We start from the raw sequence: 18,636 nt of genomic DNA on the forward strand, positions 1-18,636 counted from the left end.
GAACAGCCGCGTGATGGATTGGTAAGACCAGGTCTACAGTGGCAGCCCAGCGTAGGGTGAATTGCCAATTTCGGGGCTTTCCAATGCAATGAGCCTATTCAAAACCACCCAATCAATGCTTTTTTTAAATCACATGCTGTCCATTTAAAAAAAAAAAAAAAAAATGAAACAATTTCAATTCCTGTATTTACTTCTCTTGTTATGACTGTTCTGAACTGTGGTCCCCGGGGTGCTGTATTGTAATTTTAATTATGTTTCCGTAGTTGCCATGATGCACCAAGAACAACATTCATGTGAATATTCCCGAAAACGTCAAACAAAAGCATAGAAATTGACTAATTAGGCTGGTTTCAACTACATATGTATCAGTATCAGGTCTAATATAAAAGTGGCTATGATTAAGTGATTTGTGCATGATGCTGCTGTGAAATAAGAAGAACTATTTGCAGAGACGATTAAAGAAAGATTTGATAAATTGCTCAGAAGGATTAGCCTGTTTGGTAAGACAGAAAAAACTCTGTTATATTTACTTTGACACGTTTCTACTTGGATGACTATTCTTTATTTCAATTTGTAGGCATAATGGAGTGCATAATTGCTCGCCGCAGGTGCAGAAGGTATAAAACTCCAATTTTTAAGTGTGACATACATTCTGTGACCAGACTGCTGAGGAGTGCCAAAAAAAGCTGCATCTATCCCGTGCTGTGCTGCAGGAGGTCTGTGGGATATCTGCACAACAAGTTTCTGCACGTTCACAGTTGCGCTTAAAGTAACAGCAGTCCTTGCCTTTCTGGCCATTGGTCCGTTGCAGCATGCCATCAGTTTCTTGGCTGGCATGAGCACTGTCACTTCAACTATTCATGCAAGTCTAGGCCAACATGCCAGGAAGTGCACTGTTTTTATAAATGACTGCAAGCTAGCAATTATAAACCGTCAATGTTTGAACAGCTGCAACTTAATTTTTAATGTTTTTCCAACTCGACAATGTTTGGACATATAGGATACAACACAGTAACAAAGGTGGAGCTGCTGATAATGATAATTTTGATTGTCCGTTTGCTACCTGTGATCATACATTTCCCTCTCCCCCTGCCTCGGCATTCACTCACATCATTCAAATCTCTTTTCTTTGGCACCCCCATGACAAGCTGATTTTTTTATTCCTGCGCACGTCCCTGTCGTAGGTGAAATCATTTGTTAGCGGTCGTCTATATGATCATTTAAAATATACAAATGGCCTACTGTAGTTTCTGTATTGGCTGTTTCAGTATATGGTGGACTTAGTTTCATTATAATACCCTACCACTCACTCAAAAAAAAAAAAGTATCTTCTACTTAAATAATTGCGAACAGCAGTTTCACGCAATATTAGTAGGTATAGGTCAATGTGAACTGATTAACCTAGAGGCCTAAGTCTTTGGAGTGTTATTCTATCAAGGAGGTTATTACACGTTTCTGTATTTTATTATTGTACCACACACGTTTTTGCATTTTGGGGTGAAGTTCTCCTTTAGCATACGATTTCTTAAATTTTAACAGTGACAGGATCACATTGTGCCTGTCATGGACCTGTCTGTTGCCTGTGTCGGGGGATGGGGGGGGGGGGTCACTTTGGCAGCGTCCCAGTGCTCTGCTCTGTTCTACTGTGCAGGCGGTCACCACATGTCTCATCTCCTGCTGTGGAGAGGCAGTCGTTCAAGGGACAGCAGATGGAGACCTCGAAAAGTAAGATGGTCATGACTCTGAACTGGCTGCAGGACAACTCAGACGTGCTGTCCCAGTTATGTGTGGTGGGCTGTGGATACAGAGATGCCACTGTGGCTAAGTAGTTGAGAGCAATATATATTAGAGCATATACATTTCTTATTGAACTAGAGCAGAGTTCTTCTCACTTATGTCGTCAGGTGTAATTTTTCCAATCTAAGGAGCGCCGTCTTGTCAAGCAAATGCAAACATAGAGCAAACATCTTGTGCTGTAAGTTGCCCTGGCTGCTGCCCCACTGAGGGCGATTGGTCAACAGCAAATTTCCATGACTATCTGTCTGGCATCCAATTAGCTGAGAATGACATGTGCTCCAGGCAGAGAAGGGCACTTTGAACAAAGCTAACTGTAGCAAATGGCATTGGAAGGGACAGAGCATCTGTCACTCATCGAACAGAAAACTGTGCAAAACATTTGCAAGACACCACAGACCTTGCTCACACGATTTGTTCCACTGTTCCAACTGAAGATACTAAAGAAATATGCAATTCCAGCAAAGTAGCCAAGAGGAAATATGGCCGACAGGCCTAATGTCTAATCCTGCTTTAAATATTGCTCATTCCTTCACCTCATAATTTCCAAATATATTATGTTTAAAGAATGAGCCATCCATGAAGATTAAGAAGTTAAAAAAATCTACCCCATCTGGATTTGTCTGTACTGAACAATGTGTTCAGCAAGGCAGTACAAGGTGTGTCATTATTTCCTTGCTTCTCTGCATTTCCAAGACTAAATTTTTCCTGTGACCGTTCTAGCTATGATGACCCTCATTGTCACATACTGCTTCTACATCATACTGCTTCTATACTCCTGCAGTTCATGGGACTGGCTCAGTTATGTTGGGTTGGCCTGAGATTATGGTATGCAATAGGATAAAATCTCAAAAGAAAAATAAGAAGAAAAACACAAAAAGGCACTATGGTAGCAGAGGGCGGTACACAAGCAGAAACTGCATTTTTAAATCAAGGGTTTGGCCAATAAAATATAACAAACACTGAACTGGAGGCAGCGTTCTGTAGCCTATAGCTGTTGGTAATAGGTCAGTGAATAAGCTGATATTTTATAAGGCTGTACTGCCTATAGCACATAGAAACAGATGTAATTGTCAAAGTCTGTTTAAGGGTGGTGGGCTGGGCTTCTGCAATCGACCGCAGAAGTAAACAAAAGCTTTCTGAAGAAATGCACATCGGGATTCAAATGAAATGCAATGACGACTCTGACTTTCACGCATGGGCGGGCATGCTTATGCTGATGCCCGCTGTTAAATATTCAACAAGGACGGCGATTCCAAGAGACCTCGACAAGATGTGCCGAATCTTAGCCACTGTCAGGTGCGTGCATAAATATTTACTGTAGCTTAACCATCATTTGGGGAGTCTTCATGGAGCACGCACTAGCCTCTTCAAGCCATTTCAAGCCAAGAACAAGAACAGCAACACACCTATTCTTGGTATTTCAATGAACTGCATTTTTCTGGTACAGTAGTTATGGGAACTTAACCAACAGTAATAACCAGATAATCCCTGGTATACATGTACCATTTTGCCAATAGATATCCAGGTGTTTCAGTAAACTGCAGCTGCCTGGTAAATAGATAGTGTTCACTAACTCTATCTAACATGAGTAACCTGAGGTTTGCAGAACCCAGAATCCAAGCAGCAATACTGAAGCTACACAGCTCAGCCAGCACTTAGAGCAAGCCCGAACTACTCTGAGGTACATCAGATTATGTTCTTCTTACAGTAGACTGTTCTGAGAAATCGCTGACAAGGAATATGGTACTTCAAATTTTCAGTGTCCGCAAAGAAAGATAATTTTTCCCCAGACTGTTATAACAGTGAATTTATTTAGCACAGAAACATTTTTCCGCTTTGCTTGTTTTGAATCAGAGATATAATCTTGTTTATAGACTCAATTAATAAAATGAAAACCTTTGGCATTGGCAGAGACTTAAATGAGGCTTAATTTGGCGTCTAGAGATAAAAGCAAACAGTTGTTACAATTGAATAATATCAGCTGATGATGCAAGAGCTGCTTGGGAAATGCACTGAATGATACACCAAAACAAGGCAAAGCTGTGCAAAAGTATACAACTTCACAGAAAGAGAGGGGGAAGAGCAGAAGAGTGAAAAACATAAGTAGAATAGAATAACTTTATTTTTGTCCAGGGGGAGCTTCAGCAGAGTACAGAGAGGGTGAACAGCAGAAGACTGCATGGTATACAACAGGTTCATTTCAGCTCCCTCAGAGAGACCCAAGTGTAAAAATAGTGCTTACCTAATAGCAACAGAAGGGCTTGCATGTCTGTGTGTGTGTGTGTGTGTGTGTGTGTGTGTGCGCGTGCGTGCATGCATGTGTGCGTATGTGTGAGTGTGAGAGACAGTGAGAGAGTGAGAGAGAGAGAGAGCTGCCCAGCACTAATTACTGACTTCTAGCCTCTCTCCATCACGCTACCAAGGGCCTTCAATTAGACACATCAATTAGGCCAGTAGAAAAACAGAGAGACAAAGACGAGGTAGGGGACTGTCCTCGGGTCCTGCATAATACATGCTGCTTTCGGCCTTTGAGAGACGGAAAGGAACATTGTAATTGGCAGAGTGTAAATGCATGACTGTCGCTTGCACAGACTGCCAAGTCACTGCCAAATACAGAAAAATGGCCTCGGAAACCTCTGAGGGACAGATGGGTGGTCTGGGGGGGTAGTTTCCAAGTCAGGAGCATGAGTTTCACTGATGTGCTCAATAGAGTTTCAAACATACACAGAACACAATCCAATGATGAGCACTTAGGCAACCATATTGCATTTTGTTTCTGGGGTGGGGCAGGGGCTAACCATACAGCGGCCTGAATTTAAGAAGTCAAAAACACAAAATTGCTGGCCCTGCAGCGGACACACCATTTTTTGCTGAAATATTGTTCAGTTGGCACTGTCGAGACCACTAAGTTTGGAAGCACCAAGAGTTACTCCTCACAAAATGAGGAGTACATTGTTTTTTTCTGTAACACTTTAATGATTTTTTTCCCCAAAACTGCATAAGGAAATGGTTACCGTGCAAAAAATCTGCACACTTTCAAAAAGAGGAAGAAGAAAAAAAGAGACCTACCTTGACGTCCCGATGAATGACGTTGTTGTCATGGCAATAGCGCAGAGCCTCAAGGATCTGTCGCATGTAGTGACTGCAAACAGGAAAAAAAAGGGGGTTGTGGGGGTGCTTGAGGACAAAAATCACTAACTTGGCCAGCTTTCAAACTTAATGGCCTAACAGCTGCATACACAAATGAAACAAAATGCAGCAAAAGGAATATATACATAAAGTCAAGCGTTTACATGCCACTACTGAACTCCCTCCCACATCCAACGCACGTCAGAAACTGGATAAGAAGAGGGTAACTTGGTTGCCTTCCATTCCACCAAAAATTCAGACTTATAAGACAGCATATTTATTTTTTATTTAACCTTTATTTACCCAGGGTAGGTTAGCTGAGCATGGATGCTCTTTTGCAGGAATGCCCTGCTTCACACTCATACACATTCACACCTGGGAGCTGCCCAGTACAACCACAATCCTCTATTGTTGGCCACTGAGCAGCTCCACTGGAGGGAGAGGACATTTTTTTAGCCAACTGATTCAGGGGATGATTAGTTGGCAAGTTTTTGTGAGAGCCAGATCTGAGATTTTAGCCAGTACACCGGGGAACCCCCCACTCTTTGCGATAAGTGTCATGAGATCTTTAATGACCACAGTGAGTCAAGGTTTAAGGTCTCATGGGAAAGATGGCATCTTCTACAGCACAGTGTCCCCGTCACTGACACATCAATTGGGAAGATTGCCCCGTGCTGGCCCACCAGCACCAGACAGGAAGTAGAACACTTATAAATGATGTCCCTATTCAAAGGCATCACAGAATGGTGCTGACTACAGTGCCCTAATTGGGTCAATTTTCAGGCAGCACCTGGTGTATCCTTCATAGGTAGTTCCATCTGTGAGAGATTAACTTGACGCCTATAAAGGTAGCTGTCCCCGATGGAAGCTGCTTAACAGGGCAGGGAAGCAACTGCCCAAGACTGCTTCAGCAAGCAGTGCCGCAGATGAAGTTCCTTCATGAAATGAAGTTCAATCTGATCTGACCGTGACTTTATTTAACCACAAAGCACTCCATGTTTTTCATCATATTATACTGCAAAAATCACACAGTATTTTTTTTTCTATCTCTGACTGGAAACCCTCAATGGCAGAACCAACGAAAACGCAAGACTGTGATTGATCGTCGGTTATACATTTATGCGCATACTTAAGAATCAACGTCAGGGACGTTTATGCGTTTTTCCCTTATACCCAATTTTGCTTAAGTATTTTTTTATGGTGCAGAATACAGCATAATTACAACATTTAACAACCAAAACCGATGGATTTGCTACCTAATGTGTAGAATCCTACCATTAAACTAAGCATTGAATGGCGCACGATGTGATAAACCTATTGTGAATGGTATAAGAAGCAGGCAATAAGCTATTGCCTGCTTCTAAATGGCTGAAGCAGCAGAAGAACACTGACACTGGCAATTCCTTATACACGGCAACCTTTGTTTTCGCTTCAACAGTAAAACATTGTCCTCCACCTGGCTGAGAACAGCTTCATTATTTTTTATCAGATGGATGAATTACTCTCAAACGTTCTCTGAACTGAACCTAAACGCACTTCATTACAGCACGCAAACATCTCGCAGCATTGTGGAAATATTCTAAATCTACGCAAACCGGTGTATCCAAAAAAAAAAAAAGCACAGACTTCATAAATATGAGCAGCACTGAAGATGAATATCAACTGGAATATCTAAAGCAGCTATGTTCTGCCCTGCAATTTCAGAAAAGAGCCTAATTTCCCTTTCTGCCTTTCAAGCCATTTGCCAGCCCATTCATCCTTCACCTGAACTCGAGATTATATATTTCCGTTTCCTCTCTGTTGAATGGCAGTGTACGATGTGGACAGTATGAGACTTTTGTATGAAAAATGCAGTGACAGTAACAACCATTATCAGCTTTTCTAAACCTACCTCCGCTGGCTGTAAGAAAGTCCTACAGTGTGACAAAAAAGCAGGGGAATACATGCAAGACTTAAAAAGAACATGAAAAAGCTGGTTTAAATCCTGAACTAATAGCAACTAACTACAATGTTTTGATTTTTATCAGTTTTTATCACTTACTTCCATGAAGAAACTGCCTAATTGACACGCTTTACTCTGCCTAATTGACAAACGAATTCATATGCAGTGCTTTCAAGTTTGTCTGGTGTTACTTTTTAACCTGTTACCTCCTGGAACATGCTGAACTAAACATCAATCTGCTACCTTTTTTAAATATTCCTTTCGAGAACGTTGGAAAGAATGACTTTCTCCCAACCGAGCTCCTTTGCTACAGAAGCGGTACATGTGTCCTACTCAAAATACAACAAAATACATGATATTTAGCGCTGCAGTCCAGAAAACAAAACAAAACTTGTTTTGTAGTCAGGAATGGACTTATAGGTGAGTTTGCTCTGCCCAATTAAAATAAAATAAGTGATCTTGGGTCTCTTTTTTTGGAACACTTTTTCCTCTATTAAGGGTTTTACATTTTTTATATTCCACCGTCAATTTTTAATAGATTTTTAACTTATAAAGCTTTTAATGGTTATGCTCCAGAATATGTTAGTGGACTACATATTCGATACTCTCCGCCAAGATGACTTGATGACACAAGGTGCTAGATATTTGAAAGTTCCAGAATAACTAAAATTACAATGGGAGGCAAAGCCTTCTCCTTCAGTGGTCCCGTCTTATGGAATAATCTCCCTCTGAGCTTCCATTTTTAAACGTAGGTTTGGAATTTACCTTTTAAGGTCCCTCCTGCAGTTAAAAATGTGTAGGAACGGTGGATGAGGACCACAAAGCTGCCTGTGCTGTCACCCTTTTCACTGTATGTGAACGCTCCGGTTTGCTGTTCTGTGATGTGTTGCGGCGCTGTCAGTACAGGATTACTTCTTTGCTTGAACTTCTTTTATCAGCTAGTCTAATACCTCAGGCTATAATCTATCCAAACACTCTGTCTATCTGCACTGATAGATTCCGTGTTACTGTACTTGTCTATTACCATTTAGGTATTACTGACACCAGGTTGGCCACATGATTCCTCCCAAGATATAGAGGGGAGGAATTTTGGAGGTTCAGGTTTGGCCCTGCCTTGCTTTTTCCCTAGTTCCTGATTTTCTGTAAAGAACTTTTGTGACAATGTCTCTGTAAAACGTGCTATATAAAAAAGAACTGAATTGAATTGACTTGCATGAAAAAAAAAATTGTAGCCTTATAGTCACAAATTATACTTCCCGTATAACAATCTGTCACCCACAGCCCGAGTCCACAACACAGGCTCTGGGTGACAGGTCTCAAGTGAACAATTACACGGTGCTTTCCAATCATTCATGTTAGCAGGACTTTAAAACTGACATGTGAAATAAGACTGGAACTGGATATTTCTTTACTAAAAAGACAGGTATCTGAGTACCTATAAAAGCATTGTATCTTTCACCTTCAAAATGTGGTGCAAAATGGCTGCCACTCCACACTGAGTGCAGAAAAGGAATGAAATTAAACCTTGGTCTTACCTGGCAACTGCTTCACTGTAGACAAAACCAGCATCCGCCCTTTTAACAATCTCGAAACAAAGGTCCGCCCCGTCCATGCTGTGAAAAGTGAGAGAGATAGAGACATTTAGTCATTTATCAAACATTCACACCCAAAGAGACTTGCACAGCATACATTTTTATCTATTATCCACAGTATCCATTTACACAGCTGGAAATATACGGAAGTGCTTCAGATTAGGCACCTTGTCCAAGGATACAATAGTAGTATCTTGCCTGGGCAGCAAACCTTCGGGTTCCACGCCCAGTTACCTAACCATTATTCTACAATGCTACCTTAAGAGACTAAAGGACTGTGACCAGCAGAGGCATAGAAATTTTGGACATTTTCAGTTCATCATCTCCAGTACAGTGAAGAGCAGAGTGACTATGGGGCTTGGGGGGGGGGGGGGGCACATATCTCTCAGCATTACAGCCATTAATAAAGCCAAACCCTTTCAGCAGTTTGACAGGAATCATTCACCAAGGAGATGAAACGAGACATTCTGTAACGATTCAGCAGATATTAAGGAATAATTGAACACTTTTGAGGCAGTAATATGTGCCCCTCCCCCTATAATTTTTCAAAAAATAAAGTCTGGCCCTGAAACAGAATCAGATTACCACTCATCTTTAGTCTTTTGTTGGAGTGCATTTAGCCAACTTGAAGCCACATGTGGATTATATTCCACAAGACATTCCTAAATGGTATTACTACAATTATATTCTGAATGACAGGACATTGGAAAGAAAAAAAAAACAAAAAAAAAGATAGCCATAGTGAAGACTGATGGCAACTAACTGAAAAATTCTTTTCAGCACAGGGCAGAGACTCCGATGATAACTAACACTTTCTGTCCTCTTAATTAGGCTTCATTAAGTGCTGCTGGTCTCAGCTGTTAACACCAGGCCATGATCTTCAGCTCTCCATTTCTCGCACTTTCAGAACAGCAGCACTCTCGTACCATTCAAGGAAATTCGGCACTCGGGAATTTGCGAAACTGTGAATTTGCGAAGCCGCGCGGCCTTTTCACAGCCGGTGGCTTTGGCTCTTGAGCACGCCGAGGTCTGCACCCGCATGAAAATATTCGCTCCGTACTGTCTGCCGCGAAAGCTCGGAACACCGCTCCGGGCAAGGGCGCCTGCCAAATAAAGCAATAATCAAAGATGATTATTCTGACGGACCATTTCATACCCTAATTATCAGCTGAAATGGGCAGCGTTGTGTTTCTGCTTGCATAACGGATCCTCTCTGGCAGGCCGCCGTTGGTTCGCACAACCAACCGCCGAAAAGGCAATCAAACTCAGGAACGTGATGCAACTCTTAGATTGAGCCTCCCAAGAAAACCTTCCCGATGAAGCCGTAAGAGTTCCTTTCAGGTTCCAAATCGTTCTCACGGCGTTGGCTGAGGAATAGCCCGAGTGGAAGGCATTTTTAAAGGTGCATATTGCGTTTAACAGAAGCTTTGCCACATCATTTCAAACATAAACTCTGTAACAGAACAACCGCAAGATAGAAATCTATATTTTATGCGATAAACTGTGGAAAAATTGGCATGCTGCCTTTCAATACGGTAGACCACACCCCTCACTATGCAGTCCTTAATTTGATTAGCTGATTCCCATAATTGTAATACCCAGAAACACCTTCTCTATTACAGCATAGGCCACTCCCTCTTCTTCCAAAAACGTTATACACCTTTACAATTGGCCATACTAAAAACCGCAGGTATCCTAGGGTTTTTTTGTTAGTAAACTTATGCACTATCTATACACCCTCCTTCTCCTCTTATCTAAAATGCAGTTAATAAGCAATTACAACAACAGGCAGAATTGTTTTGCGGATAAATAACAAAGGCTATAAACAATATGCATTTATCCTTTACTTTCTAGTGACCGACTACTAGAAGGTTTCATGTTTCTTGGTCTAATCATTGTAAATGAAGATAGGATGACACTGCATATCTCGTTCTGTAACAGATGTAAACATTATAGGCAAACCGTCAGAAATGCAAGTAACTGAGCTTTTAGTAATCCTAATTTCCCACAAACCCCAAAAGCACCCTCACGTTTAATTTTTCTGGGAAGAAACCCCCGTCTCCCATGCCCAGGTCAGAGCGAGATAGGCCCTCGGGAAGAGGCACAGGCTGTGGTAAATGAAGGAGAGAGCATTCATACGTACAAGGCTGCAAAGGCCTCTTATTTCCCTGGCCGCAGGCCCTCGGCAGCGAGCGCGACACCTCTGACCGAGCCTCGTAACGCCACATTCCCCCGACCTGCCCCCTCCCCTCTCATTCCATCTCCCAGCATCCCCGGACTGAACAGGAGAGGTGCGAGAGGAGCCCGCAGGACAGGAACGACTCAAATCCAATTCTCCAATCCAATCACAGCTGTCCAAACGTGCCCTAATGCGGTTACCGCCTCCGCGTTCTTCAGTCGGAGGGGGGTCGCGACCTCGCTACGGCGACGCGTCCCTCAGGCTGGAGTTACGCCTTCCATTCCACACCCCCACCCCCCACCCCCCACCTCATACACACACAATTACAGCTGCTCTTCTCCACTCCAGGCCAATTCAGCCCCCTCCACTCCCATAGCACTCCACTCTGCGCTCTGTACGTCCAGAATGAAACAGCGGATACTGTGATAAAAATGTGAGGAGAGTGAATTCGCGGGCTGGATAATAAGACTCCTGTTATTACTCATGTTTGAGACAGGCTTGTGATGATGATGAGGATGATGAAGACTGCATAATCTGTGCAAAGCGTAAACATTCATAGATCAACAGAGCAATATCTCCTCTTAACCAGAGAAAAAAGTATTAATGTTGCCTTACCATTCTTGCTAATCTAATGCACACTTCATTTGCATTTCATACAGAGAAAAAAGTTGACACAGGGTTGGGATGATTAACGATGTGAGCTTAATAGAAATTGGAGAATGATGTACAGGGGTATCTTGCTTTTTCTCATTGACTCACATGCACCCAGAGAAACATGCACACACATGCAGGAAGACATGCATTGGACACGTGTGCACGCATGCACAGAAATGCACATGCACACATGCAAAAACACTACACACATGGGCTTGGAGAGGAACATGTGTATCCATACACAAACACAGACATGCACGCATACACACACACACACACACGCACACGCACAAACACGTGTGTGTGCGCGCGTGCGCGCACACACACACACACACGCACACGCACAGCCATCCCAGCTACGCGGACAAAGGACTACGGCTCGTGTAGCCCAAAGTCTCCGCCAAGAGGAAGCCAACAATTCCCAGCAGCCCTCTGGCTTCCACCTTCCTTGCCTCTTCATGCACTGTGAAGTAAAACAGAAGAGACACTTACAACTCAAAGACCATGTAGAGCATCCCGTCTGAGCTGTATGTCTCCAGCAGCTCCACAATGTGCGGGTGCTTGAGCATGTGACAGATGCTGGCTTCTCTCTTCAGATCTGCGGGGAGAGGGAGAAACAGAGCGGCCGTCAATTCCACAACAAGCGAGAAGAAAAACCGACACAGAGATACAAGAAATGACAGCTGCACAGCCAGCAGCAGCAGAGAGAGATGTCCCCTGCCACAGAATCGCCAGGTAAGGCACGCAAAAGGGTGCGAGGATTTCCCCAGCCGAACACGCGAACGGCGTAAGCACCATAAAAATTCCAGAGCCACGTACAGGTAGTGAGCCGTAATGGCGCCTGATAGTATGTCAGGCAGCCATGTGTGGCCGAGTCCGTGACAGGGTCTACCAGTGCCTGGAATTCTACAGGATACACTTTCAGACTAAGCCAATGAGGAGAAAGGCTGTTGCAGAATGTCCCGTAAGTGTTCGGTTTGGTTAAGATTTGGTGACGGCCACATATTTGGTGACCGATACGTCTATAAAGTCAGTGTCATGCTCCTCCAGCCACCGCATTAATACTCATGCTCAGTGGATGGGGGAAATGTCATCTTGAAAGAGACCCCTCTATGCAGGAAAAGATGATCTTTAAGCAATCGCTTTAAAGACGACGCTCAGTATCAGTAAAACGGCAAACTGCCATTGAGGATGTGGGCGATGGTGATGGGTTGTGTGTTGAGAAACAGAAACGGAGTATTTCCAGCCTTGAGATGGTCAGCTCTGACACATGACTAATCCTATACAGACCTATTTACCGTTTCTGGTGCAAGAACTAATATGAGCCGCCACTATGCCATTTTTCACGCACCGCGATGCATACGTGCATCAGCCTGGCTGATGTAAGCAAGCCGTGGTCTCCCATGTACCAAAAGTGCACCACACAGTACAGGCACGAGACCGTGTGATTGGTCGACAGGTCCAGTGTGGTTCAGACCAGTGTAGGCCTTAGGCCCGCGTTTCCAATTGGTTCCTGGGCCCCGCAGCCCCACCCACACATCAGCAGGCCCACGGACAGTCACTTCAATTAGCCCACAGCCAAGATAAACTGACAGCGCAGGACAGGCTGGGGGTGACCCAGCCCACCAGGGTGGGGGGGGAGGCATAAGGACAGAGGAATGGCTCAGGGGAACGGGCTGCACTGCTGCAGCTTTGGCATGCCGTCAGTCAATAACCACTGGACACACAAACACCTTTTCACATTCTATATAACGCCTCTCAAACACTGTAGAATAAAGCTGGACTTTCGATGGCAAAAATACACGTTTTATGCATTTACACTTTTATAATCTAGCATGTAAAAAAACGGACAAAAATATGTTAATCCACTTTCACAGCAAAATGCGGGTTAGCGTTTTCTTATATAGCCCAACTCAGAATGACTGGACTTGGTGGGATTGAAAAAGGTGAGTCACTTGACTACAAATATGCCATGAAATGGAGCAGTGAAACGATTATTTTAGAGGGCAAGTTGTCCTGAAAAGGCTCTGGACAGAATGCAGGCACAACATTGCACTGTAAAAAGCACAGGCAGCAGGTACCTCTTCTGTAAGCTATTTTGAACCACCAAAAGATGACTTGGTTGAAATAAATTGTAGTCTTTTTTATTTTACTCATTAAACTGTACTTGAGAATGACATGCTAAAAAGTGATAGCTGAGGGTAATCGGTTGTTCTGTTGTGCTGAAAACAGCTTGTACGATTGAAGTTTTAGCTTCTGTTTGTGAGGTCGCTGAGCATGATGAAACCGTAGGCCCGCGATGTTTGACACACCTACATATTCATTAAAAAAAATTTCCCACTTTGACCTCACTCAGCATGTTATTTTTCCAGTTCAGTAAAATGGGAGCCTACAGGACCACCACTCCCGAAGCTTCACAGTCCAGCGAGCTCTCTCATTGAAAATCCGCTGATGACGTACGACATGGCTGTCTAGAGTTAACCTTTACACACCTTCATCTAACGCCAGTAATTCCTCATGTAAAAACCTGCTTCCACAGGAAACCAGTGTACATGTATGTCTAACCTTGCATTCTAACGCCCCATGCTATCCACCATCTGTCAGCTCACTGAACCACTGAACTTGTCAAATGTACACAAGTGCATAATTTAAAACCGTGTTACACTGACAGTGTAAAAAAAAATACAGAAGGGAAAATGCTGACCGAACACTGGCAGAAAATAATTAAAAATAAGCATTGCTGTGTCTGGCAATACCAGAAACAGTGAGAAGATTCACGGTTTGAGAGAAGTGGCTCAGCTTTGATAGTCCCGGTCTAAAAGAAGAATCATCTCCTAAAACATTCCGATTCGGAGAAAGCCGTGGTACGCCACTGTTTGGCAAAGAAACACTTTAGTCGCCTACAAAGTTTTCAAAAGAAAAGGTTTGCTAACAGGTCAGGCTAGCGTACTTAAAGGTTTATGTGCAGCGGACACTCCATGATATAAGATCAGTTAATCCGCCCTGATAGGCAGACACTTTCAAATCCATGGATGAGTGAAAGCAGAACAAAGACCTTCGGTGAACCTGTCATTTGCTTATGGGTCAAACAGTACTACAGCAGGACCATCAACTCAGGCCTGCTGCATTCATCCCAAGTGTAACCATAGGCTGTAGAAAAAAATATGAACCATGACCAGTGGCTGTGATGTCACCCATTGACTTTCCATGGGCTGGTGAAAAGCATTCTGAAACTGTGGAAGTGCAGTTTGTGTCTCGCCATGCTATACAAATTGGAGCCAGAGACTGTGCAGTAGGGAAAAAGGGGGACCCTTATATGGTCATGACGTCCATGCCAATTTTTGGTTGCTAGGTATACATTGGCTATTTGAAATGTAATACATATATACTGTGCTGTCTGAGTCAAAAAAAAGGTTGTGAATCAGTCAAAGTGGGGCGATTCATTTTCTAACTGTATTAAGTTGTTCGGTCTACAGGGCACAAAAATAGCACAGCAAACAGCTACTAAGATTGAACACTACTCATAATGTGTGCCTCGTGGCTATGCTTCAGATGACAACAGCAAAATCCATGTAGTGTTTGTCATGTTAACACAATCTCAACTCACAATGGCCCAAAGCAAGGAGTAACTCCATAAGTGTCACACTCTTTACGCACCCCGACTAAAGCATATGCGCACAATTTACAATACAGTTATTTGGCACATGCTTTTAGCCAAAAATGATTAAGGTGGAAGGGGCCAGGAAAGAGACGGGGTCGCAAGGAGAGGAAGTTCAGAGCCTGAAGAGACAGCCAGCGAGCCAGTGGAGGCTGAATGAAAAGTTCTGTTTGCCCCTGTGTGGTGTAATCATTTTCTGAAGATAGGAAGGGGCAGCTACATTCAGTTTCGGTATCACACTCCATCACACACACACACACACAAACATGCACACTCTCTGTCACACGCTCACAGACTCTATCTCTCTCACGCACACACACACACAATCCCTGTCAGTTATCTTATTCACTACAGAATAAATCCTGGCGCACAGACACCCATGACCGGCGTGGGCCCGATCAGGCAATTACCAGCACAGCCCTCTCATCTGACAGCAGTGTGGAGAGTAAATTACCCCGGCCTGCTCTTTAGCTGCCTTTCTCATGTGTAATTAACAGCCCTGGCTTTCGGCAGGCAGGCCGCACTGAAAACGGCACCGTTCGACTCAAAAACAATTGATTAGCAAAGCAGATGAGCTTTGCGGATCCATTCACATCAAGCCCAGCGCAAATAAAAATGAATAAATCTTGTTAGACCGTGCTCCATGTGAAAAGCCAAGCTGAATGCACAAACAAGATTATTTCTGCCATCTCTCAAATGGCTCCATGGAGAGGAAGCCTTTCAAAGAGACTCTCTCTCAATTTCTGTGTGTGTGTGTGTGTGTGTGCATGCGTGTGTGCGTGCCTGTGGTGTGTGTGTGTTTTAGCCCACTTTACTGTAAGAGAGATTAGCTCAACTAACCCTTTCACCTGATTAATATTAATGGCCTTCAGCTCTTCTTGTGTTCCTGACAAAATCCTTCCTCCTCTTCCCAAACATCACATTCAGGCATGAGGAGAGCAGCCTCTACGCTGAGACACTTCAAACCCCAGCTTCAAGTTTTTCTCAGGGACAAGTGTTTCTTACATCAGGTCTGTGACTGATTACCATGGGGATGATGTGCAGGAAATGCAGCGAATTTAGAAGCTTTTTTTCCCTCAAAAAGTCAATAATGTTTACTGTGCACCCAAGAAAACCGCTCATTGGACTGAAAGCTGGAAAAATCTTATCATGCAAAGAAAGGTTTGTCATGCTGAGCGTGACTGGGCACGGTCGAGTAGTTACATGCCTCTATGGTCCATCCCTGACAAATAAGACAAATGTGAAAAAAAACTGTGCGGGTTTTGAAAAGTCACAGGCTTCGATAGCCATTCTGGCCACCCATGGCAATGAAGAGACATGTCACGCATATCTAGATCCTTTGAATCACAAACGTGATAAATCTGAGCCCAGTTATGAAATACTGTGCAACATTATGCAGAAATTACAATGTGCTGAAATTTGGGTCAGTTACATATGCAAAACACTTACAATTCTTTAGATGCTGGAAAAATTTGGAAAACACATAAATAAATAAACTCCTGCAGATCCCCGAGAACCGTCCATGAAGCTAGCTGCACATTCGACATAATTCCGCAGAAATTACAGGTGTCTGAAAGGGTTGAAGTCACCAGACCGGACATAGATGACTGTGGCATGGGGCCTTGAGTCATGGCAAACTTGCCTGCGTGGAGTCCAGAGGTCTACACCCGATAAATGTACAGAATGACAGATAATCGTGTAAAGGCTGTGCTATTAAGTGTATAAAAAGTAGGTAGCCACACTGGACGTGACCTTGGACTAAGAGCAGGAACAGTGATTATACAGAGCTTTGAACAATCTGAGTAATAATGATGTCATGTTTGAGCACAGGAAAACAACCCAGTGAGTAGATGATGCTATTGGTAGTTGAAGAGAATATCTAATGTGAAAAAAAAATTAGAAAACGTTAAAAAAAAGTTAAAATGTTAATCCTAATAGTAACCTACTCAAATGTGAATATAAAATATTTGAATGACTATTGAAACCTATTTAATTTGACATCTATAATCTAAAACAGCTTAAATGTGCATAATGTGACAGCATGCACATCTGGCCTTTCAGTGCCTATGAACACTATGAATTACACAGCATGGGACAGCCCAGGCTGCACAGGTTAACTTTGTTGGCATGTGGCTCTGAAAGCCCAGCCTGTGTCTCCCTGTATCTCAGGTCCAGGTGTATCAACCTCGCCAGTGTATACTTTATAAAAAATAATAATAATAAAAATAAAAAAAAATACTATTTAATCTGTGCCAAGTCTGATGTCAGTGCTGTTTCATAACCTGCCACTAGGGGGAGCATGCAGCCTGTGGCTGTTCTGGCACCAGAGAAGGCAGGGTGACAGAGAAGCAACGCATCATTTTTAGGTGTTGATTTATGATTATGATGTCAGCACATTCAAGCTCGAGGCTACTCCTTGTAAAAACACATCTATTTTGAAGAAACAAGAATGATTAAAACTGCTGAACTGTAATAACAGAACAGAAACGCACACATGTCTCAAAAGACAAAACTGCCTACTCTGCATCCTTACACCGTTTCTCCCTGTGTGCACTCTCCCTCTCTCTCTCTTTATCTGTGAGTGAGGGACAGAGAGGGAGAGAAAGGCTCTCCACACCCTGCACTCTCACTCGTCCCTCCCCTCCCCTCCACTCCACTCCACTCCTGCCCCACTATCATGCTGGGAGGTGGAAGCTGGAGCTGTTTACTACAATCCCCCTCCTGACCCCTTTCAGCAGCATAAACACCCCAGGCATGTTTTCATATCAAAGGACATTACGGCGCACAGAAAGGGGGCTACGGAGGGAGAAACAAGCCTGAGAACGTGCTCGAATGGTTGGATACTTTGGAGGTTACGGAACAATGAGCATGACAGCAGTATGGAGGGTATGGAACAATGAGCATGCCAACAGTATGGAGGGCATGGAACAATGAGTCTGAAAACAGTACGGAGGGTATGGAACAAAAAGCCTGAAAACATTACTAAGGTTACGGAACAATGTGCCTGAGAATATTATGGAGGTTGTGGAACACTGAGCCTGAGAACATTATAGAGGTTGTGGAACACTGAGCCTGAGAACATTATGGAGGTTGTGGAACACTGAGCCTGAGAACATTATGGAGGTTGTGGAACACTGAGCCTGAGAACATCATGGAGATCGCAGAACACTGAGCCTGAGAACATTATAGAGACTGTGGAACACTGAGCCTGAGAACATTATAGAGACTGTGGAACACTGAGCCTGAGAACATTATGGAGGTTGTGGAACACGAAGCCTGAAAACATCATGGAGATCGCAGAACACTGAGCCTGAGAAATGCTTGAATGGGCAAATACTCTACAGGTGACGGAAGAATAAGGCTGAGAATTAGCTCAAATGAGCAGATACCCTGCAGATTATGGAACAATGAGCCTGAGAATGTCATGCAGGCATAGAACAATGAACCTGAGAACATGCTAACAACCCTGAATTGGTAAACACTCTACAGGCTAACTGCCATGGATTACATATGATATAGAGTGCAGCAACCAAGGAACCTGCATGTGGAGGGCAGCTCTCCAGGGCAAGGAGTAGGCTTCATTACTACAGCTAGGCACCTACAGCTTGTCACATGAACAGCTAAAGAACCCCGTCTCCAGCTCCAGACAGCAAAATCAATTTAATAGACTGGCACTTCAGAGCAA

General features: G+C 43.4%; 1 protein-coding gene across 18 annotated transcripts in view; it reads right to left on the reverse strand.

Moving 5' to 3' along the window:
* Positions 1 to 18,636, reverse strand: part of LOC135250545 (peripheral plasma membrane protein CASK) — a 159,194-nt gene that overhangs the window by 60,048 nt on the left and 80,510 nt on the right. For all 18 annotated transcript variants that reach the window (XM_064326945.1, XM_064326932.1, XM_064326948.1 and 15 more), the window contains exons 3-5: positions 11,786 to 11,891; positions 8,404 to 8,481; positions 4,867 to 4,939 (exon numbers count right to left, since the gene is read on the reverse strand). In XM_064326945.1, the coding sequence (XP_064183015.1) occupies positions 4,867 to 4,939; positions 8,404 to 8,481; positions 11,786 to 11,891 (257 nt within the window). The remainder of the gene's footprint in view (positions 1 to 4,866; positions 4,940 to 8,403; positions 8,482 to 11,785; positions 11,892 to 18,636) is intronic.

The sequence above is a fragment of the Anguilla rostrata genome, chromosome 3, assembly GCF_018555375.3.
Source record: "Anguilla rostrata isolate EN2019 chromosome 3, ASM1855537v3, whole genome shotgun sequence".
Lineage (NCBI taxonomy): Eukaryota > Metazoa > Chordata > Actinopteri > Anguilliformes > Anguillidae > Anguilla > Anguilla rostrata.